We start from the raw sequence: 24,075 nt of genomic DNA on the forward strand, positions 1-24,075 counted from the left end.
TAAGCCAGTGCTGTATGTATTTATCAGACCCCTAGAGGTCTCTTTATTTCTGTAATGTCAGTTACTTCACCCAGAAACAGCTCTGAATCCTTTGAAACTTGTGCAACCACATCTGAAAGCAATGTCAAATAAATGTGATTCCAGACCCTAGTACTGCCTATTGCTTTAAATCAATCACCAGCTTGACTCTGAATAGAAAAAAGGACCAAAAATAAAATCCAAAATAAGCTTTATTGCAAGAAAAGTGTTGTCTTACTGATACAAATGTTCAAGAGAAAGCTTTTTTTCTTAAAACATCTCTTTTCAAAATCCCCAAACTCAACAAAAGAGAAGAAAAATCACTGAGTTTAACTTATATAAAGTCTTTGGTCAGCACCTACATGCAACTGGAACAATCCTGGATGTGCTTTGGATATTTTCACACGTGAGATTCTGTTGCATGGCCAGTGACAGGCACCAGCTGCCACAGAAAGCACCACTGAGACATACAATTAACACAATACAGTACAAAATGTAAAAAGAAAAAAAAAATCACTAAACTAAAACTCAAGTCATTGTACCATCATCTTTCTTACAGAACAAGCTATGATAAAATGAGGCGTGTATAACTACAGCATTAATGAGATCTCTAACAAATGAAACTTCAAATACATAACTTTCCTCACCTGCTCTGCAATAACTCAGTTTGCAGGTATGGCAGTCCTGACACACAGCACTCAGGGCTCAGGAAATGCAGCCTGGTTTCGAGCCAGCACCAAACTGGGCGAAGCATTCTCTTCTGAGAGACATTTTCTTCAGCTGCCTGTGGGAATTAATGCCAGTTTGTGGAGCACCCTTTCTGAGAGCATAAGGAGTGGCTGCCTGTCTTGGCTCATGAGGTCACTGAGGGAAGGGCCGCACAGTTTGGTTCTGCAGCTTCAAGGGGATTAAAAAACGGTCCAGGTATTTTGCTACAGGGCTTGTGTCTCCTCCACCATTTGTGGGTGATACAGAACACAAACCCATTGAGCTGCTGTGAAATACAATCTCTGCAGAGACTGATATTGTGATACGCGTCTTCTATGACTTTACTCCCCTTTTTTTTTCCTAGTTCTCATTTGCAAGAGAACTTTAGTATATCCTTCTACGTGAACAGTTTACAATCTCCCACTTCAGGATATCCTACTACACTGGTCTTTCAGCTCTGATATATTTCAGAATTACTTATCTACTGTTTGGATGCTGGTCCAAGTAGAAAAGAAAACACCTTTCAAATCTACTTCTTTTTTCCTTGATTACAAAAGTACCTCTAAAATGTTATACCTCAAATTTATAAAACTACAGAAAAACAAGCAAGTTTCCCTTTTTGTTTACATAATTTGCTATTTTCTCCATATATTACTGCATTAAAAATAAATAAACTTCTATAATTTTTTTTTCATTAGGAATTATAGCAAAATACCCAAAGTGTTACAGACTGCTAACAGGTAAAAAAAAAAAAAAATTAGCTCATGTATTTGTGCCAATTAAAAAAAAAAAAAAATTAGCTCATGTATTTGTGCCAATCAGTGCCATGGGATGACTTCTTGAACTTTAGCTTTTAAAATATACTTTAAATCGAGGTTATATAAAAGATACAGTAACCATGGTTTGCCCTTGTAAATAGAAGTTTTGGCAGTGGCAGAGTTTTTTAAGTCACCCCCTGAAAGGGCAGTTCTGCAGTCTTGGCAGGATGGAAAGGAAGGGCTCTTCCCCTCTGCCTTCTTACCCCAAAATACATTTTTCCAAAGCAGATTTGCTTTGAAATATGTTCTGGGGTGTGTAGACACAAAAAGAAGTGGCTGAAGAACAGCACCATCGCTAATAGAGGCGCACCCACAGCCTCAGCCTGAGGGCCTCTCCCTTCTCCCCTCGCAGGCCGCCGTCCTCATGGCCGCTCTCCAGCTGCTCCACCTCCTTCTCCTCGGGCAGGGCCACGCTGGTGATGTCCAGGGCGTGCAGCCCGGGCACTGCCCTGCCCCTGACGGCGTGCAGGCGGCTGGCGCCATCCCTCAGGAGCATCCGGAAGGTTCCACGCCCGTTGCCGTGTGCGATGGCGTAGCGCGCGCGGCGCCTGAGGGCCGGCAGCAGCTCCAGGATGGGCTCCTGGCTGCCCAGCCTGGACATGGCCACCCGCACCTTCAGGGGACTCTCTGTGTCCAGGCTCCCCCAGCTCACCTGCCCCTGCTGCAGGAGGGAAGACTGTTTAGAGCAGGAAATGTCAGGATAATTAAACAGCTCCTGCCTCCACTCCTTGCGACATGGCCTGTAAAGCCTAAAGGCCTCAAGCAGGCCTTGCAGAGCCTCTGAAGGCTCTGATTTCAGATGATTTTGAGAATCTGTTTAACATCATGCTTGCAAAGAGGCCATGTAAAGGAGTGTTATGAGCAAGTGGTTGAGATCACCCAAAATCTATCAGAGTATCAGCAAAAGTCAGATTTAATTTGCAAGGCCGAGGCAAGATGAGGATTTCTCAGATTGCACTGCAGCCTGGAAAGGGAGAGGGGAGGATGCACCAAAGGAGAAACCTGTGTTTACTGTGTTTACACACAATGTAATGTTCTTATGACCAACAGAAATAACAGAGAAATGCATTTCACAACACTGCATGGAAATTCCCTGACACCTTTGCTGAAAATTCCATACTGCAACACTATGTAAAGCAACTAAAAAAGCAGAGTGAAAATAAGTAAAATTTTAGGACAGGAGCAAGCAATACAGTGCTTTAAATACTTGAACCCCATAGATGATGTTGTGACTAAAAAATGTTTCTTTTTTTGCATAATTTATGGTTGTCACTTTTACCGGCTAGAGAGTTCTAGAAACTGAGAAGGTTATTGGTATTTAAAAACTGTAATAACAAGATGTAACAATAACAAACTGGATATGATTTCCAGTAACTTACCTTTATAAGCCCACAAAATGCAGCACGAAAAAAATTAAATGTGTAATTCTCTAAAAACTTCATCAATTCTGTGAACATTTGACTTCCATCAGCCAGGTCTAATCCCCCACCTCTATGAGCAACTGTGAACAGACACCAAGACTAAAATGATCTTTTGCAATATCTGTTTAGCTGCCCCAGACTATAAATGTGTCCAACCTCCTCCTGGCAGCAGAACATGCCGTAGACATGTCAAATTTCCCAGGTCTCTGTAATTAAAGGAGAATTATTCCCCTGAATATTCCCCTGTACTCTGAGGAACTAGATCACATCTCACACTACAAAGGAATCTTTGCAAGCTTCAAAAACTTCATCCTTTCACAGCTCTTGATGTGTGTCTTATTGTCAAATTATTACTGCCAGCAGGACCTAGGTGAGGCAGGGGGAGAAAAGAGATTTTTGAAGGTGACCTGTTTAAAAGATTTCCCCTATTTACTACTAGCGATCTCTGAAAATACCTCGAGAAACATTACAGTGGTTTTTTATCCTCGTACATACAGTGTTAGCACTTCTCTTCCTCCTGCTGTCTTTTTTGGAGTAGCCATTGATTTTGCACTCATAACACACTTCAGGGGACAAAGCATTCTCTCCATCAGCATCTCCATCCAGTGGCAGGTACTGGCCTTTGTTAAATCCCATCCCTGAGACACAGTGTCTGTGGAATGAAAACGTGTGTTTTAGTCACTCCTTGCAGTTTTATGAGCTGTCCCTGCTTAATGGAGTGTGGGTAATCTGTGCCACAGTGTCTGCATCCCCTTCCTTGCCCTTTCCCCAGCAGGAGGGCTGTGCAATAATTTCCCTCACACTAGAGTGGTTTACAGAGGGAAATGCAAACGCTGGCTGAAGGGTTTTAGCCTGATCTAATTTTCATTTACAGAGAAAAGTTCTACAGAGAAACCAAACAAAGCCAGCCTGTCCTGTACCAGAACAATGTCAATTTGTGTTTAATGTTCTGGATTGATCAGTGATACTTAAACCCCTTAATTATCTCAGTACACACAGTACCTATCCTTATGCATCATCAATCCCCACTCAGAAGGTCTGTGAAGGAGTTCATGTGCTGATACTGGGGGAGAAAGCAGAACTTGTTTAACGTTATTTATATGCTACATTTTAAATTAATGTCGTGTTGCATGTACAGATATTTTATTTTTTTTTCTAGTTTCTGGATATTTAGCCTGAAACTAGAAAGGACTTAGCAGCTTGTCCTTAATTTGTACATCTGCACCTTCTGAATGCGTTCTTGGTGAAAAGCTGCGTGGAGAAACTCACCCTTGTCCAACTCTGTAATAGCCAGGCGGGCAGCCACAGAGGTAACCACCCTCGGTGTTGGAGCAGCCATAATTGCAGGGGTTCTTGGCAGAGGAGCACTCATTCACATCATGGCAGGCATGGGAGAACTGGTCATAGGAGAACCCCGATGGGCACACACACCTGTAACTCCCCAGGGTGTTGTAGCAAGAAGCAGAGCCACACATGTGAGGATTGGAGCATTCGTTTTCATCTGGCAAGCAAACACAAAAATGTTGGTGTTTTCTAGTCTGACAGACAACAGGTCAGCATGATACAACTAAGAAACCAGAACATCTGCAAGTCCCAGGGCTCTGCTGCATCCCTGGCCTCATCATCCCGTGGACAATTGGTTACTGAAAGAGAAAAGGAGTATCATCTTCACTTGTGGGCGTTAAAATATAGCGAAGATGACATCTCCAGTCAGCGTGACTTGAAAAAAAAAAAGGAATGTTGCGTATGGAAAGTTGTTTTGGTAGCTGGTATCACAGTTATTTTATTTCTCTCACCAAGGTATTTCTCTAAAACCTGTAGGTTTTCCTCACAAAGTTTTCCTCAGCTCAGTTTTCCTCACCAAGGCCGCTAGTGAATGCTTTGCCATTCTTGCCTGCAGTCACTTGGAGGGAGATTCCTTTGAGGACTATGATTTACAGAAACTTAAGCTGGGGTTTTGTGGGAGCTGTTCATTGTGGGGTCTGTCACTCTGGCCCCAGTCCTTTGCCTTCTTTGCTGAAGAGCAGTATTAAGTCAAGAGTGATCATGGTCATTGGGACTTCAGAGAAACTGGCTGGTGTGCTAGTTAATGTTAAAATGGGTAGAATAATTTTTATGTATAGAATCAGTACAGTAAAATCAACGTAAATGAAATGTATGGCAGTGCTCACAGTCATGCTCTGATTATGATACCATGACAGAAAATCTGAAAAGGTAAATATTTTGTATTGGTCTTTGTGAACAGCATGGGATGACATTGTTTCTCTGTAAATTGGTTTCTATTAACAGAAAAATCCCACATTTTGTTTTGTACATGATACAGCTCAGTGCAAGTGAGGGATTGAATGAGCTAAATCTAAACAGAACTCCTGAGCTTCCTCATTTTTCCCATTCTCTGCACAAAGAACTAATGCTGCCCTTAAGACTCTGTTTTGGAAGAAGGAAATCCTTAATGGTTTTGTTGGTCTATTTTTCTCACCATTCGCTTTAGATGCTATTCTGCAGCATTCTTAAATTGCTTATGTTTTTTTATGCTTTTTTGTGGATTTTTAAATTTTTTTTATGAGAGGTATGGTTTTTCAATGCTTTTTTGCCTCAGCAGAGGTATTTACATTGATACTTTTAGGAATTCAATGTACATTTAATAATGGGGATTTTTCACAGAAGAAACAGGTCAGAATTTAGACCATTCTAGGAAAGCTAATTTTCACAGGGAGGTTCAAAAGGTTGAGTGCGTTTTCTTGTTACCTGTCATTGATTTTGATTGGGAATAGTACGTGTATTGAAAGAGTGGGAGACAGATAAAAAGATTTTTGTTGAACACTCCTAGTTCTGCTCATTCTTTCCCTTGCCTGGTGTTGTCCCAATAAGTAAATAAATAAACAAACAAACAAACAAATAAAGAAATAAAACACTATTACATATTTGCTGCTTAAATTCTGTGCTGTTTGTTTCCTTACCAACACACTGGTTCCACTGGTAGTGCTGGATAAATCCTTGTGGGCACCCACATCTGTATCCACCCAGGATGTTCTCACAGCCATGCTGGCACCTGTGGTTTCCATCACATTCATCCACATCTGTGTGTTCAGGAGAGAAGCAGAGCATGACACAGGATTACTCCCTCTGCCACACTCCTGGATCAGAAGTTTGTTATGACCCAGCCATGTGGTCTGGCAGCCCAAGAAGCCAAATCTGTGCTGAGCTGAGCCCAGAGCCCAAAGCTCTGTGCTGGGCTGGGAACCCTAAGCCCAGAGCCCAGAGCCCAGAGCCCAGAGCCCAGAGCCCCGTGCCGGGCCCAGCCCAGCGGGGGCAGCAGCGCAGGGGCCATTCTGCCCCTCTGGCCCTCAGGCAGAGCCCACCTGCAGAGCTGCCCCAGCCCTGGGCCAGCCCAGCAAGGAGCTGCAGCTGCTGCAGCCAGGCCAGAGGAGGCTCCAGCACGGGCACAGGGATGGAGCAGCTCTGCCGGCAGCAAAGGTGCCACGGCTGCCATCGCTCACCCGGGCACCAGAAGCTTTGGGCTGAGCTCAGGGCGGCCTCGCAGGGCCCGGAGGGGCCGCGGCAAAGATGGACACGGACAATTGCCGAGGGCCGCGGGGACGGCAGCCGGGAACGGCTCCCGGTGCCAGAGGGCAGGGCTGGCTGGGATCTTGGCAATGAGGAATTGTTCCCTGGCAGGGTGGGCAGGGGCTGGCACAGGGTGCCCAGAGCAGCTGGGGCTGCCCCTGCATCCCTGGCACTGCCTGAGGCCGGGCTGGACACTGGGACAGTGGGAAGGGTCCCTGTCATGGCAGGGTGGCACTGGATGGGATTTGGGGTCCTTTCCAATTCCAGTCATTTTGTGGTTCTATGATTTATGACAGAGGAGCACTAAGGTAAGATAGAGGGACCATGAAAGTTTTTCTTTTGGAAAGCCTGGAAGTTGACTAATGTCCAGTTCTTTCAATCAATAATCTGATGTTAGCTCTTGAGCCTTTTCGGTACTCAATTTTGGAGAATAAACACTACTGCCAACAATCCCATGTTGCTGCTTTAGCATAATGCTTAGAATTTGAGAGGTTTTGTAATTTCAGTTTTAAACCAATCACTTAGGGATAAGCTTTCCATTTCCTGAGATATATTTTAGTGTTTCAATGTGAAATTTTGATGTCTTTGCAACTGAAAATAAAAAGCCATATAAAAAGTCTCTGAGACAAAAGGTATCAGCCACAACCATCCCTCCCTCCAAATTCTAAAAAGTCAGACATCTTACATTGTATCTGCCATAGGAAAAAAGTAGATTGTAAGCAACCTAATTTTTAAGGTATGCAAGTCAAGTAGAAAAAAAAAATCTTTGTTTTACAGGACACCAGGACATATGCACTTCATGAGAACAAAGTAAACTGACAGGAGATAAATCTTAGTAAAACTTATAGCTGCATATATTCTGCACTGCTGTTCTAGAAACAGGCTCCAAATATCAATTCCTGTTTTAAATGCTCTATCAGAGTTGTTGGTATTTTGAGAGACCATAAATTTCTTCATGCAGCCTCTTGCATTTTTAATTCTCAGGAGCCAGGTGGCCCTGTACTGCCTTTTATTTTCCTCTTTGCTCAACACCTGAGGCCCACTGAGAAGTCAAGAGCTCTAATATAGAGATTTCCTGACTGAGGCTTCCCCTTGGGCCAACAGAGAGAGATAAAGCTCATCAATATAACCTGCATTTTAACTGTAATAATTATCTTTCTGAATGCAATGAATTGGCCTTCTCAGTATGTAACTCTGTGGTAGGAGAATTCAGTACAGAATTTAGAATCTAATCTAATTAGAATTAGCTAAAATGAAAATTGTAGAGAGATTCTCTTTAGACATATGAAGACATAAATGTAAAAAAGCCCCACAACTACTACACTTTTAGATGCATAAACCTGTGTGAAGCTGAAAGCAAATGATTAAGAGTTTAACTAAACAGTCACCTTTTTATCCTAATTTCTGTAAAAATTACTCAAGACAGTACATTCTTGCATATGCTTTGGTTATACCTACCATCAGTCTAATACTTTCAATTTCTTTTTGTAATTATCTTTAATGTGGCTGGTGCTCTGTTTTCTCTGTCTTTAACATCAAATGGTTCACTAGAAATTGAAGTAAGGATCCACACCATAAAAAATCTGACTATTCCTACTTACCTTCACAGTTTAATCCAGTAGAATCCAGAGAAAATCCCCTTTGACATTCACAGGTAAAACTTCCAGGAGTGTTTTGGCAAATTCCTTTTGATCCACACAGTGATGGATGAGAACCACATTCATTGTTATCTTCAAAATACAGAGGAGCAATAAGATTGGTTTACCTTGTGGCATGATGTTGGACATGTTCATGTAAGATAAAAATAAAATTCACAAAGGTGCAGCATTTTATTTTGTATCTTTTCATTTTTCAATGCAAGATGACGTGGAGACTCATGCAGAGCTATGAGTAATTAATAAATTGGAACTGCTAGTGGTAGTTCAGTTGTGATATGAGTGTGGAATGTGATTGCTGATATTGGAAAAATGCTGCCCTTTTGTGTTAGCTGAACTAAAACAGTTTCAGTTGGCAAGATTTATACATATGCTTAAGATCTGAAGACATCTGTATCAACTAAAAAAAGAAAATGCAGTCTGGTTTTGGTTAACTACATTTTAAATGAGATTTTAATAATTCACCCTTTTGTCTCCATGTGGTTATACTTAGAACATAATAAGATGTATTAAATATGTACAACTCTTTACTAACCAAGAAAACAGAAACAGTAAACAGACTGGATAGACTCATTTTCTCTTTAGCTATAATTGCTCCTTTTCAAAATCTGTTTTCTGCCCTCTTGACACTATTGCTCTGCATAAAGAGCACACGAGATAGCTGAGAATGTTATTCTTACAGAAAAGCTTATGAAAGAAAACCGGTGTTTTTCTTACCAATACAAGCTGTGTGATGTTGTGTAAAACCAGGTGGACATTTGCATGTGAAGCCTCCAAGGGTGTTGACACAGAGAAACTGACAATTGTGTTGTTTGGTTTGACATTCATCAAGATCTGAAAGTAAGAGATGCTGTTGTCTTATAAAAGTCAACAAATAGGCACATTTAATCACATCTGATCAAAATACTGCACTTCAAAAGCAATTCCTTCTAAGTTAAGTTGTACTGTAAGGAACTGTGTATAACCTTCTTACCTTTACATGTCTTTGCATCTTCCTGAAGGACATAGCCCCTGGGGCATGAGCACTGATAGCTCCCTTCTGAATTCTTGCAGATAAAATTGCATGGTCTGGGGGACTGGGAGCACTCATCAAGATCTAACGAGAGGAAAATATTAGGTTATCTTTTGTCCTCATCTATCTGACAGAAAGATGTTTGCTACACAGCACAAGCTTTCAGAGAAAAATGCTCAAAGAAGAAAGCCTCCCATTTACATTTGTTCAGGGTTCCTATTCCCTTCTCTGTGAATGTGTTGCTGTGGAATTTATGTGGGGCTGCTACTACCACAACAAACTGTCTTGAAGGAGTAATACACTAGAGGGAGAGTGGCATTGGTATTTGCATCTAAGCAACAAATATTTCCTTTTTGGTATACTACGGTATACTTGTACCTGCAAACCAACAAAAAAGTGGGACAAATGTAGAAATGAAGTAATGAGCTGGTTTGCCACTTCAAGTGGTTGCAGAGCTTTAAACAACTTCAGTGATCATTATACTGCAGGAATTCTGCCAGCAGAGCTTGTTCCTCCATTTCCCCAAATAAAACACAAAACCAGAAATGCGTATTAGGGAAAGAAATAAAGGACGTGAGATAAAAGAGACAAAAAAATGGTTTGCAACAAGTGTTTACAAAGGTTGGTACGTCACTGTGTAACAACTAAAAAAAATCAAAACTGATGATTACTTCAACTGATGATTAATTAATGAATCTTACCGTTACAAGATGTGCCAGTTATGTCAGTGGTATAGCCAGCTTTGCAAAAGCACCGGAAGGAGCCCATGGTGTTAATGCACTGCCCATTCTTGCACAGGTTTGGCAGGACCTTACACTCATCAATATCTGTATAGAAATTATTAAATATGTCATGTCTCAGTTTTCAATTCTACTTTTTTCTTCTTTTTCATTTTTGCAGTTCCTCATCATCATGCTTCTGACAGGAACTTTCTCCCTTCTCCCTCTTTAAAAACGGATCTTACTCCAAAGCCAAACATGTTTCAAATCTCATTTCTGTTCTTTGTCCCAACACCTTCCTCCGGTTTCACTGTGTACTGAGATTCCAGTTTTGCCAACTCCAAATAATACCCAATACAAGAGAATTTTCTTTCTACTACTTCCATGTCAAAAATTATCACCAACATTAAAAAATACACATTTGCCTCTTTCTGTGTGGAAATAGTACCTGCAAATCATTATCAGATTATTGTTAAATGAGATGGTTGCTGCCTTTGCCATGTGTCCAAGTTTTCAGCAATACAAAAGCTTTGGGATAATTTCTAGCTTTTAGTTACTGATTGGTACTTCCAACCAGATCCTAATTCTGAAAATTGCACCCAGTTGATCTGTTTGCAGCTACTGTCAAATATGTTTTTAATTTCTGCTCTCCTGGCACTATTTGAAAAATCAAACTCTGCTGTTTAACAGGAAATCCTCCGAAGGAACTTCAAAGAGAATTCTTGCATTTTCCTTAGGCATGCGAGCACACGCTTTTCCCCTTTTCATCCCTGCAAATACCTCTTCCATCTGTGGTGTAGCCAGGCCCGTGCGGGCAGAGTTTCTTGTACTGGGCAGTTCCAGGCAGGGGGCAGAGCCGGCACTGGTTCCCCCAGCCGCGGCCGCCGTCGCAGCAGCACTCGGACTTGGTGACAAGGCTCTGGCTGCTGGAAGCCATCTGGCACATGGTCTGCAGGACCTCAGCAAAGCAAAACCCCCGCCGGTTATCTGAGAGGGAGAGGGACACAGGCTGCAGTAGGGAAGGAGAGAAAGATCTGCTCCGTTCAGCATCTGCCACATTATTCTGGCTCTCTGTCACCACAGGCAAGCAGCAGAAGGTGATTAGCTACCATCAGGTCCATCTTGATTTGGCATTTCAGAATTGTTGTGTGGTAATATGCTGCCATTCCAAATATATCCAAGACATCCCTAATGTTCAGTGTCTGCATGAGGTGGGTAAGAGTTTTGCTTCTAGGAAAGCTGTGCTCTTGGTAAAATAAGATAAAGTCTGAGGGTAAAACTGAGCTTCCACTTCAGCTGCCTATGTTGTGTTTGCATTTCAGTGATTTATCTGGAGTGAGGTTAGAAGTTTGTTTTGTTTGTTTGTTCAACTGGCCAAAATACCATGTTTGATCATCTGTAATTACCCTGCTGTGGTTTAAATAAAAAATCCTTTTAACTTAAAAGTGTATATGCAACTCATTACTTTTTCAGTAGTACTCCTAGAATTTTGTTGGGGAAAAAAATAGAATTGTATGGCCTCATTGTTGGTATGGTCCTGTCTAAGTCTATTTTAATTTTTAACCTTTTCGGTTAATGCCTATCAATAATGAAAGGGGAGCAAAGTTTTAAAGTCATGGGGCTCCTACAGGTTACCTTCAAACAGGCAACTGAGGAGAAAAGAAATCCCTGTTTCCAGTGCTACTAGAAACTCCAAATCTTGCAGAGAAAATAAAGAAATATATAGAAAATAAAATTTCTTCTATCTTCTATGTCATATCTCTTTTCTTGATTAAAATGGAGACACCGTCAATTACTGATCTGAGAATCCTTATGTTTTTTATATGAAAGATTTTCTCTTTTTTCCTCTCAAAGCCAATAGTGATCCCTCAAAATGTGTAAATGCATCAATACTCAGCTGACCTTGTCTTTTACAGATTAAAAGAATCTGTACATGTCTTACAAGAATTAGGCAAATAGCAAACTTTGGCTTTATGAAAGACTTAATTTGTCCACCTGCTAACTTAACCTTTTACATCAAACAAAGCTGTTCTCACTGAAAGTGTCAGTTCTGTGAAAGACAATATTTGCTGTAGTAATTTGCATGACTCTGCAAATTTCTTGCAAATTCTCCCAGACAGGACACTGTGCAGGTCTTTAGGGACATTATGACCCGAAGAACACATAAACACTTTGTCCCCAGTTTGAGATGGGGAATGAATTTTAAGGTGAGTGGAATGTAAAGGTTTCCACAATGTATTTAGAAAAATGTAATCTGTGACTTAATGCTTGTGCTATAATTCAGAAGAAATTCTGTGTTTCTGCCAGATCCATTTTTCATTTTAATTTCTAACCCAGGAAACCCAAAAGGAAAAGCAGCAAAAAGCAAATCTTCCCAAGGCAGAAAATAAAAGGAAAATTACATATTAAATATATAAAGCAATAATGACCTCCAAACAGGGCATTTCCTTGGCATTAATGACTGGCTGGGGTTAACAGACTGCAGTTTTCTCTTCCCATCTGGTTCTAATCCTCAGGAAATACTCTGCACTTCAATGTTATTGTTTAGCCATGAAGTCAGCACACTGCTCATGACAATTTAGAGGGAGCTGGTTTTACAGCAATGGCATAAGGTAATTATGTTTTTTTTTCATGCAAGAATACATAAATAAATAAACACACCCTGAACACTGGTCAAGAAAAAGTAATTTTTTGCAGTTCTGCTTGACTCCAAAAAAAGGGAATGATGAATTTTGTGGTGCAAATGATAAATATGGATGTATTAAAAACAAAACACAGGTTGATGAACAAAAACCCTTCAGGAGCATTTATCTTGCAGACCTGCCTCAAAAAAAAAAAAAAAAAAATTCCTGCAATTTTCTGGTAAAATCACAGTATCTTATGTCTGAATTAAATGTGTAGAAATTCAGATGCCTAGCTGCCACATGGTGCTTAGAATCACATTCTGAATAAGCAAACGCTCAAGTTTACTCTGCATCCATTTCTGAATTATCTAAAGGTGACTAAATTCTCCTCTTTAAAAATACCTGTATTTTGCCTACATTTATGTCCTACGGAATTAAGGCGCTTCTATGTGCAGCCTGATTGCTACAAGCTATTAATTCCTAAAATTACCTAATAATATTTAATAATATTATCTTACATTGTATCATTACTTAACTAAGAAGTGTAATTATTTAATTTCTGAAGACATGAGAGCTGATAGGTTTTCAGAAGCGTAATTTTCTCCCTACATTTACACTGTAATGTGAGATGAAATGTGTACAAGAGAGACATTTACCTAGGCACTCAATGCCTGAGGGGCTGGACAGGAATCCTTCGTTGCATTCACATCTGTAGCTGCCAACAATATTCACACAACGCCCATTTTCACAGACACCTGGCTTGGAGCGGCACTCGTTTTCATCTTTATAATTTAAAATTTCATTAAAAAATACAATAACATCAATAAAATTATAATAGTAACAGAAAACAGTAAGAACAAAAATAAAATATAATTACATAGACAACAACCACAGCAATTCATTACAAGAAAATAAATCAGAATTTCAAGAATACATTAACTATTCCATGTAGCATTTGAAAAATATTTTCCAGAAGTGGAAAAATCAACTGATTAAGCCTGGAAATGGCTTTCAAAGGAGCATTTTCCTATTCCATTCCTCCTGTACTTCATCACAGGACAAAAACTTTAATTGTAACAAGAAGCAGAAAACACAGCAGAGCAAGTTGCATTTAGCTGGTAAGTAAAATTTAGCTGGTAAGTAAAATTTAAATATTTAGCTGGTAAGGAAAATTTAAATAAAATTGGAACACATGCATGATTTGAGTGACAAATCTTCACTCTATAATTATCAAGTCTCTGAATACATTTGATCTCTCCCACAATAAGTCATTATTCAGTCCACATGATATTTTCCTGAAAGTTTATAGTTGTCATGTATTTTCTTCCATAGCTAATGGCACACATACTGTAAGCAATTACACAAATTTTTTAGATGCTTACAATAAATCTCAGGAAAATCTTAGGTTCTTTAAAGGCAGAATTATATGCCAAAAGAAATGTAAATAAAGACTATTTTCTGTAAAATAAAATCATAAAGCTCTCTAAAAGAGAATAGTCATTCTCTTGCAGAAAGAACATTTTTATAAAATACTTGTATTAAAAACATTCACTAAGATGGGTATTTAATTTTTTTTTGCCCAGAGAATTTTGCAATGGCCCTGTTTTTTTCCTCTATATACCAGAAGAAAGTACAATTTGCTAAAATACAGGTACTGTCTCCCACTCAACTAATTGAGTAAATGACAGAGAAAAAGTGTTTGTTTGCTTCCAGGATGGGGAATTGTTTGGAACTAGTTCTAAAGTTTGAAAGTTTCCATATCTTTCATCCTTTATGGCATTTATAGGTGGTTTCAGAACCCTCGGAGCCTTGTTTAAAGAAGTGACACATTATTTATACTAGGAAATGTTGCTTTTTATTTATGAAAATCTTACCTCCTACCCATAAACCGAGGTCTCATTTATTTGGCAAATTAATTTTTTAGATGTAACAACTAACTAAAACACGTCTGGATTTAGCTTTACAGTAATGAAGTTTTTATTCTTATTAGTCAGTTAGAACTCACACTGAAACAAAGTTTAAGATGCTTGGCATCATTAGATATCTTAAATGTCCTTCACGAAATTTTATTTTCTGATTTTACATATATAAAATCAGAAAATATATATATATGTATATATATTAAAAATCAGAAAAAATAATGTGCATAAAATCAGAAAAAATTATATACATTTATATATAAATGCATATATATATATATGTGTGTGTGTGTGTGTGTGTGTATGTATATATATATCTATATAAAAGATTTAAAATTTTTTTTGCTTTCGTAAGTTCCATTAGATGCCTCCTTCCCCTTCTAAGCTTTACCTGCGCATCCTTCTCCATCAGGTCTCTGGGTCATCCCAGGAGGACAAATGCACACAAAGGTACCAATCAGATTTTTGCAAATCATGCCTCTTGATTCACAGTCATGGAGACCTTCAGCACACTCATCCAGATCTGGGAAAAAAATACAACTTTTGTGTTTGAACTTTCTTCCAGTCGCTTCGGCTCCTTCAAGGGAAAGGACGTACAGGCTTCCCTAAGTAAAAGCACTGAAGGAAAAGTCCAAAATCTATGATTATATGGAGTTATCTTGATCCTCATGAGCTGTATCATTTTGTCGTGTTAAAGATGAAATTCACCACTGTGACAGTCTTGGCTTTGCAGTCCCCATCAAGGGTTATACCTGCTGACAAAAACACTAAATACTACTTTTTTTGTGAGCTCTGAAAGAGCAAATCATCACCTGCTGGGCTGTTGGCTACATTCCACTGTAGGGGATCAATGCAAGATGCACAGAAATATTTGGATTATGTGCTGGTGATGGAAGGTAGGGAGAAGTTTATACATCAGTCATTACCTTTGCACATCTTTTGGTCTTCCCTCAGCTCATATCCCACGGGGCAGGTGCACTCATAGAAACCGTAAGTGTTGATACAACGAAAAGCACACAGCAGGGGGTTCTGAGCACACTCATTGATATCTGAGCAGAGAGAAAAACAACGGGCATTCTCCACCATGTTTCAAAATAATCACCAAGAAGGTTTTATTACACCTATGTTTCTGTTGTCAGCTAAAATTATCTGAAAGGTATTTCAAACCATTAGCTTTTGAGTAACTAGAGAAAACTCAACAATGCTCTGCTTAAGAATAATGGCATAGCATATACATAGAACTACTTGCACTTAGTATGGCAAGTTAGGGCAGGCCTATTTCAGATTTTTATTATATGCTCATATTTAATGTACTTCTGTGTGGTGAGAAATGTCAGCTTCAGAAAGCAAACTAATTATGATTCATAAAATATAACATTTTTGAGAATGCCCCACATGGGGCATTCCCATTGAGCGTGGGAAGTCCTGTGATAAACTCAAAGTTCTGCTTAAAGCAATTCAGATTTCTTTTCCAATCACATATTTCGAAGCACAGAAACTTTTTTTTCCTCTGAGTTACTACAGCATGAAAAACATGGCTAATGAAGTAATTTGAATGCTGACAAAAGTTGGACAAAAGCCAAAGGAAAAAAAAAAAAAAGAGGACAGGTTACCTTCACAATTCATCATTGGGCCTGGCTCAAATCCTTCGTGACAGCTGCACTCAAAGCTGCCAACCACGTTGGAGCATGTTCCGTTTCCACAGGGGTTGCCAATGGAACATTCATCTGTATCTGCTCATAATGAACAAACGCAGAGTGAAGAGAATGGGGACAAGTTGTGCTTTAAATGCAAGAGCTCCAATTCCTGTAACTGCACCCACCTGTGCAATGCACTCCTGTGAAATCCAAGTTGTACCCCATGGGGCACTCGCAGCGGAACGATCCATCAGTATTGATGCAGTGACCATTGGAGCAAATCCCTGGGCTTTCAAGGCATTCATTGACATCTAAAAAGCAGGAAGATATTAACAGCCACTCAGCTGATGCATATCAAGTCTCAAAAAAAGCATTTAAAAAAACCTCAGCACCCTGTTATGTTTGTCTCAAGGCATGCATTTCCAGAAGCGTTCTTTTAACATATTTTACAGGTCAGCCCCTTGTCACCAGGAGCTGTGAAGAGCAAACTGTCACATGCTACAATATCCAAGTGTAGCTTTAGGTATTAATATTACTTTTTATATTTAGAAGAATAGCTACCTTCACGTGTATCATCAATTCCAGGAATAGTTCCATGACCATATGGGCACAGGTCCTGAAAAGCAACTGAAGAGATACATTTTCTTTGAAAAACAGAGCAAGTGAGAGACAGAATCATGACAAATGGTTAAAGTCATCTAAAAAGGACCAAAGTTCAGGTCTTTACAGGGCAAAACCAAGAAATAAGTATTTTTCTTCATCTATCGTTTCTTCCATTTAATTTTACTCCTTTTGCTGAATAACTGAAAAATCATTCTAGCAAAAGCCACTGAGAGCAAATGCCAGAAAGATCTCTCCTTCTAATGAAAGAAAAGTACAACACGAATGTGCTCCTCCTTTTCCCCCAGCAACAAATTTTAAACTTTAAATGTGCACCTTCCTCTTCCTTTGGACAGAGCTCACAAGGATCACCCCAGCCTTCTCCTGGCATTTTACTGCAGCAACACTTGGCCTTTGTGGTGTTGAAAGCCTTTGGCACTGAGCACTTCCCATTCTCAAAGTTGGTGAAACAGAAGCTCTGACGAGTGTCTAGGAGAAGAAAATACAGTTAGGCAGAGATAGAACCCTCTCCCAAATCAGATGATGACTGTCACTGTGATATTTTCTGAAAAATTCCTTCACCAGGATTTCTTCTCCTGGGAAGCTGGGAAGCTTCAGCTTCTCCCTGAGAGGAATGGGATTTGAAGAACTGTTTATCATGCATGTGAATTGTTTTTAATTAATGGCCAATCACAGCCAACTGTGTCGGACATCTGACTCTGTCACCGGGTTTTATTATCATTCTTGTTTTGGCCTTCTAATGTCTCCTTTCTCTTTCTTTAGTGTAGTTTTAGTATATAATTTTCTTTTAATATAATATCATTATATAACAAATCAGCCTTCTGAGAACGTGGAATCAATTCTCATCCCTCACCTCGTCCTGGGGACCCTCACAACAGCACAACAGATGACCATCTGCCCTGAGAGAAATACCGTAAGACCTGTATTTTTCATACTTTTAAAAAATCAGTTAGCAATCCTCATAAAGATATAAACTGGGAGGGGTTTCCACAGAGTATCTGTTATCTTTCAGACTGAGTTATTGCATTCCTTATCCATGAACTCACCAAAGCACCTCCTCCCATTATCAGACAGGACAAAACCTGTGGGACAGATGCACTGGAATCCTCCTGGGGTGTTGGTGCAGGACCCGAAGAGGCAGATGTTGGGATCCTCATTACACTCATTAATATCTGTAAAGCAAAGAGAAACCTCACCACAATCTTACTTGCTGTGGTCAAGGAAGATTGTTTGTTTATTGATTGATTGATTAACTAAAGCAAGTTTCCAATAAGCTGACCAAGAGTTAAAGCTGTAGGTTTCACTGACTCCTTCAAATCAGATTTTCTCACTGGCATGCATTCTTTTCCAAACATCATCCTCTGCTCTTCATTAGACTCAAAATTAATTAATTAATTAAAAGATTAAAGGCTGTAGGTTTCACTGACTCCTTCAAATTAAGAGTTTTTCACTGGCAGGCACCTTCTTTTCCAAACACCACTCTCTGCTCTTCATTATACTCAAAATATAAACATGACACAAATAGGAACACTATTTTTATGTGAACAAAAATGTATCCCTAAAACATCCAAACATTACTTTTTAAAATCTGTACATTGGGAGTTCTTTTTTAATTAAAGGTACACTTTTTTTCATATACTGTCAGATTCGGGGACTGAAACTATAGCTACTTATTAGTAGAGTGACCACCTTTACTTGTATTTACATGCCCAGATTTATATTTAGCAGTCTTTAACTGCCACTGTCATTGTGCTATTTAAAATGTATTCCTGTTCTATTAAATAATCTATCATCTATTACTATTACTGTAAGAAGACAGTTAAGATTTATTTTTTAATAGCAGCATATAATGAAATATTATATTAAATAATTATTAAAGGCATAAGCCAAAGTATTAGTATTTAGTAAATCTCTAAGTGCCTGTAAAATTGTGCAGCTCCAACAGCATCAGGTGTAAATCCCTCACTGTACAGGCAAAACAGGAAAATAATATATTAAGAGACACTTAATTTTCCATATCTATTATTCAAAACTATATTTTGACTTATCCTATTCTGCAAATACTAAAATAATATATTAAATGCTTTGCTAATGTAATTTTTAAAGGTAATTATAATCTGACAAGTTGTGAGATGTATTTTAATAATCTTCAAAGTACAATGCTATTTGAGTCTTTCAGTAAGGAATATTGGAAGAACCATCACAGAAGCCTGTGGCTATATGTGTTCTACAACAAAAGCCACACTGAGCTTGACCAAAGCATGGGCAGGAACAAGGCTCTCTCCATGAAAATTAGCTCCATGGATGTTGAATACTCAAAATTGTAGTGCCATTTTTGCCCATATTTACTGAATTCTCTGCTGTTCTGAATTTTAGAAAACCGCCCTGTTTTCAGCAGGTAAGAAAACAATGGAAATATAATCTTCATTATTTGGAAAATGTAAGTGGAGTGAAGGAAGCAATCAGGTGGAGTAGATTCTGTGATGTGATTTCTGAGAAATACTACCTTGAGTCCCACTTTCGGAAATTGCTTTTAGGTGCAGCACATGGACATACCACTGCAACACAATCTGGCATTTGGCTGAACTCTTGCAGTAGCTTCCCAGGCTGCTTTCTGTGCAAAGCATTCTATGTCAGTTTATTTCAAAGAAAATGGTAAATAATTTCCCATTATTTCCCAATGGTAAATAATTTTCAGTGACAGCTGTTAATATACAAAGCTCAGCAATTCAGCTGCACAGGAAAGTTGCTCTTTTGAAATGCCCATTATGACTGCAATGAATGGTTTGGTGCTGAGGCTCTTTCTGTGGCCGTGATGGAGAGGTGGCTAGCCAGACTGTGGAACTGAACAAGTCCTTTCCCTTTTATTCCCATACAATGGAAGGGAATATATCACATGGGTAGGTGAAAGCTAAGAATTTTTCTGTGGCCCCAGTTCTGTTTTTTCTGCATACAATCACCCTGAGCTCACAAAGCAAGCAGCCACTGCCAACCTGCACATCACAGACAGTGATGGATTCTCATAAAGCTGTTTGCATACAATATCAGTGGAGAGTAATGGGAACATCTGCTGCAAGGGCTGTCAAAATATTAATCTAAGTTTTAGTGCAATCACATGTGACAATCTGGGCATTTCCTAGGAGATCTAGCTCCAGATTTTCTAGACACGTGGCAGAATGACAAAAGAATGCAAGCAAGCCCCTTTCATTCAGTATGGGCAAAAATCTGTCTGGCAGTCACTGATGCTCTCAAAAACATAGATTCTGAGAAGGTACTAAAGTGGCCATAAACAGTAACATTCCTTGAAAACCAAAAGCTTCCTTTATTTTACGTTCATGACTTTAGAACTGCAGGTGATTTGAATTCACCTCAAACATAACTGCTAATATGGAACCAGCAGCTGCCAAAAGAAATCATGAAGTTGGCAGGCAAACTGAATATTGGTGGCGTAAGTGGCTGAGAGAACTCTGGGGCTTAGAAAAATAAATCCTGTTGTTCAAGTCAGAAAGTTCAAAATGGTTCCTGTTTCTGCAGCAACATAGATTAGGTGGCAGTAAGAAAAATCTTAAATGCCCAATAAATTCACAGGATCCCCTACTTTGCTCTGTTGGAAAAGCGATTTGTAATTTGGATTTATTTCTTGCTCTCTGCCACAGCAAATCTTAGTTCAGTGTGTGACATTCAGCTCCTGAATGGCATTCAAGGCTATAAGTGAGACCTGTATGATAAACAAGCTAGAACATAAAAATTGATGACTGGTCTGCTGTATCCTCTTTCTCCTCTTAGGAATCTCAGCAATTTAGAGGCATTATATAAATAATAACATTAAAATCAGAAAACTGTTGCTAGAACAAACTGACTTAACTGCTTGTTTCTATAAGCACCATAACTTTTATCAAGATTTTTAAACTTCATTTCCCTCTGAAATCAAATGCTTAGTTCATGCACTGATTACCAATAAGTACCTTCTGTAAGAATTACATAAATACCATGAGAACACCTGTTATATGAATTGTATTTTTTCAAAAGTCACTGAAAGATAAAATACTTCTTTTTTAAAAAGTATTTTTCTTTGCATTAATGAAGACATCAATGTTCAAAATACAGTACTACACAGTACAAAATATTCTTCTGCCTTCCTTTTTAAAATCTCTTCCTGAAGACTTTTCATACCTATTCCCTGTCAGCTTAAGTCAGGAAACATTAACAACCATTAGGGTATACAACTGCTTTCCACCCAATTAGAACCACATACAAATTCTTAAATTGTTCAGGAGCAACAGTTACAACTTGCCTTACCAATACAACTTTCACTTTTTACTTCGTATCCTGGTGGACAGATGCACCTGAATGAGCCTTCCAAATTCTGGCAGGTACCGGGAGAGCACGAGCCAGGCAGTGCCACACACTCGTTGGTATCTTTGGGGAATGGAGGAAATCAAGAAAGGTTTACAATCTTGTAATTCTTATGATAACAAAGCATGAAAAACACTGAAGGGTTCTGTACTAATTTTCTTTTTCTAAGGCAATTAACTGCTTGAAGATCAACAACTATTAAAAAAAATGTGTGTGCATTTCAGTTACCATCATTCTCTTTTGATATTTAGCTGTTCAGACTGTGTTGCTTCCCTCCACATGGTAGCTATTTCAGCTAGTTTCAGCCTATTTCAGTTTATTTCAGCTCAGCAGTACTTGAACATCATGTGGTTTCATACTCACCAACACAATTCTTGCCATCCAGAGTAAGCTCATATCCTTCGTTACACAAACACTTGAAAGACCCAATTTCATTGAAACACCGTCCATTTCTGCACACCTGACCAAAGGAACTGCACTCATCAATATCTGATAAAAGAAAAATTAAAAATTTCAAAATTGAACCCAAGATGAGAGAGTTGAGTCCCAGCATACTACATAGAGTACGTTATGAACGCACTCAAATTTCAATGCTTAGTATTTCTGTGGAAAAGATGCATTTTGTAGCAAGAAGAAATCAGCTGACAGCGAGAGGAAAGTAACTCCCACTTGAGCATTAAGATGCACATTCTAATTAAACCACAATTTTTTATAGAATATTACAATTTCCTGGCTTCCAGCATTGCCTCAGTTACTGCATCTGGAGATATTCAATTATTAGTAAGGGACTGCATGACACCAAGTCTACCAACAGAGGAGAAAATGTTACATGGGGTGTTCTAGATTTTATCTGGATGCATATGCACTTGAGTTTCCTCCTAAAAACCTGTCACTGCCAATCTCAAGTTTTGGACTGTGTAATTTGCTTTCCACAGGATGATTTTCTCCTTAGTAGCAGTTCTGGAAATGATGTTTTCAAATTCTTGTTATTTTGTAGGGTTACTTCAGTAATGCAGACTTAAAGAAGCACTGCATAAGGAAAAAATATGGATGAGGAAGAAGAAATGAAAAGGATTTTGGATAAGCATGAAGCTTTGAGAAAAACTTGTACTTTGCAGCACATTCTTGTTACTTCAATTTTTTGCTTTCCTGGACAAGAAGAGGATTTAAAATGCTTTTTAAAAGATGTATTAGTTCTATCCTGAAGCAGAAAACTTTGCTGTGTCTTCCTTCTGTAGCAGGATGGAGTGTAAAGCCTCCCTCTTTCCGTTGCTCATGCTCTGCACAAGGGAGATCTTCCGGTTTCTGAGCCTGTTTATCTGGCCAGGAAGGTGTTGGTTACTTTATCACAAGAACCCAGGAATTAAAAGAGTCCAAACTCATCAGATATTTTGGTACCCTGTACTTTATGAATGTGAAATAGCAATGCCTGTGTCAGCTCTGCATGATTTTGCTCATTTTAGGAGAGCAGACCTGGCTGTTTAGGTTACAGATCAGCTGTCCTGCCTTTCTTACTGCCGGTCTTCTTTCTCACCCTGTGCAAGAGTCAAGCAAAATAGTGAAATAAAGGAATTATTTTAAATTCACCAGGCAGCACTGGTGGTGGGACAGAACAAGAGATGCCTGTGGACTGTGCCTGTAGCCAGAGATGTGCTGTAAATACCAAGGTAATCTAAAAGAGTTCAGAGATGCATTAAAACGTCAGTGAACTGAAAGCTGCCCTAGCAGTCCAGATATTTAGGATAATATTATATTATTTCAATTGTCTGTAACTGAAAAACACTTTTAATTCTTTTAAGACATAACAGAAAGGATTAATCTCTAGGGCTGGCTACAGCAGAAGCTACTGCATTCAATTAACTTCATTCACACCCTGGCATCTCTTCCTTTTAAACTGCACACAGTCCTCCTCGGCATGCCAAGCTAGCAGCAATGGCAATAAGAGCTTGGATTGAGGTCTCTTACCCACACAATCATTATTACGAGTTAATTCAAATCCTGGATAGCACAGGCAGTTGTATGATCCAACTGTGTTCTTGCACGTTCCATTTCCACATGGATACTGCTCACACTCATCAACATCTGCAAGGAGAGACAAACTGCAGGTGGGAACAGGTTTTCCCAGGTATGGGTGATGCATTGTCTGTGCACTGTTATAGTATCCTGAACTTTGGTCCCTCCTTTCATCTGTCACATTTTGTGTTTATGCTACAGATTTTTACAGCTTCTCAGTACACAGAGAAAAACACTACAGGATGTAATTTTGTATGTGTTTTAAAAAAAAAGGTAATTCATGTTTAAAAATAAATGTGTATGTGTAATGATCTGAAGGCATTCCATCTTTCTGTTTTCCATACTAACATTTCTTAATTTCTTTAACATATACAAGTGATCAGGACTGAACATGAAGGCATCACAGCCCTGAAATGATGAATTGTTATGTACAAATTGTACCTCAGAGCTCATGAAAAGCTTTTGAAAATGCAACTCAATTTATACATAGACATGTACAAGACACAGATATAGACAAGTACATAGACAATGTCAGTATCACATCCAGAATTACAAAGACTGCTTAAAAACTTTTGCAAACATCCATTTTTAAAAGGCACTAAAAGTTCAATGTCTCCTGTGTTTTACAGTAATTCCTGGAGTTTCATGGGGATCTGGAAGCTATTGAGATTTTGTCCTGCTAGTTCTTCAAAATTTTGCATTGTCAAAACAGGTCACTTTTCCAAATATCCTCCTCTAATTGTCTGACAAATGTGATTTAGTTTGAATACGAGAAGATTCTAGGCAAATATGAATATGTATTACAACATTAATAGGTTTTAAATATCTGTTTAAAGTTGAAATGCATCATCTTTTAATTTTAAAACCCTGTAGAACTAAATAGATTAAGAACTAAGATTATGAACTAAAAGAGCAGGAACATTCTTACTGTTCAATCTTATTTCTTGTATCATACTATCATGTCATCATTTTCACATGAATTGAGTA

The 24,075-nt window shown here is 38.9% G+C and overlaps 1 protein-coding gene and 1 long non-coding RNA gene across 2 annotated transcripts in view; one reads left to right on the forward strand and one right to left on the reverse strand.

Annotated features, from left to right (window-relative positions):
• Positions 1 to 1,738: 1,738 nt before the first annotated feature.
• FBN2 (fibrillin 2) overlaps positions 1,739 to 24,075 on the reverse strand; it is a 124,552-nt gene continuing 102,215 nt past the window's right edge. Inside the window, exons 46-65 of the mRNA XM_064735806.1 lie at positions 23,041 to 23,157; positions 21,439 to 21,564; positions 21,019 to 21,138; positions 17,766 to 17,891; positions 17,035 to 17,187; positions 16,660 to 16,725; positions 16,284 to 16,409; positions 16,075 to 16,194; positions 15,388 to 15,510; positions 14,853 to 14,984; positions 13,199 to 13,324; positions 10,699 to 10,905; positions 9,901 to 10,026; positions 9,161 to 9,283; positions 8,905 to 9,021; positions 8,134 to 8,262; positions 5,926 to 6,045; positions 4,235 to 4,466; positions 3,461 to 3,617; positions 1,739 to 2,205 (exon numbers count right to left, since the gene is read on the reverse strand). Of these exons, the coding sequence (XP_064591876.1) occupies positions 1,840 to 2,205; positions 3,461 to 3,617; positions 4,235 to 4,466; positions 5,926 to 6,045; positions 8,134 to 8,262; positions 8,905 to 9,021; positions 9,161 to 9,283; positions 9,901 to 10,026; positions 10,699 to 10,905; positions 13,199 to 13,324; positions 14,853 to 14,984; positions 15,388 to 15,510; positions 16,075 to 16,194; positions 16,284 to 16,409; positions 16,660 to 16,725; positions 17,035 to 17,187; positions 17,766 to 17,891; positions 21,019 to 21,138; positions 21,439 to 21,564; positions 23,041 to 23,157 (2,912 nt within the window). The 3' untranslated portion in view covers positions 1,739 to 1,839. The remainder of the gene's footprint in view (positions 2,206 to 3,460; positions 3,618 to 4,234; positions 4,467 to 5,925; positions 6,046 to 8,133; positions 8,263 to 8,904; positions 9,022 to 9,160; positions 9,284 to 9,900; positions 10,027 to 10,698; positions 10,906 to 13,198; positions 13,325 to 14,852; positions 14,985 to 15,387; positions 15,511 to 16,074; positions 16,195 to 16,283; positions 16,410 to 16,659; positions 16,726 to 17,034; positions 17,188 to 17,765; positions 17,892 to 21,018; positions 21,139 to 21,438; positions 21,565 to 23,040; positions 23,158 to 24,075) is intronic.
• On the forward strand, positions 12,410 to 15,924 carry LOC135459603 (uncharacterized). Its single transcript, XR_010443058.1, has 4 exons — positions 12,410 to 12,530; positions 13,516 to 13,660; positions 14,126 to 14,193; positions 14,874 to 15,924. It is a non-coding gene; the product is annotated as an uncharacterized LOC135459603 (long non-coding RNA).

The sequence above is a fragment of the Zonotrichia leucophrys genome, chromosome Z (genome assembly GCF_028769735.1).
Source record: "Zonotrichia leucophrys gambelii isolate GWCS_2022_RI chromosome Z, RI_Zleu_2.0, whole genome shotgun sequence".
In the NCBI taxonomy this organism is placed as follows: Eukaryota; Metazoa; Chordata; class Aves; order Passeriformes; family Passerellidae; genus Zonotrichia; species Zonotrichia leucophrys.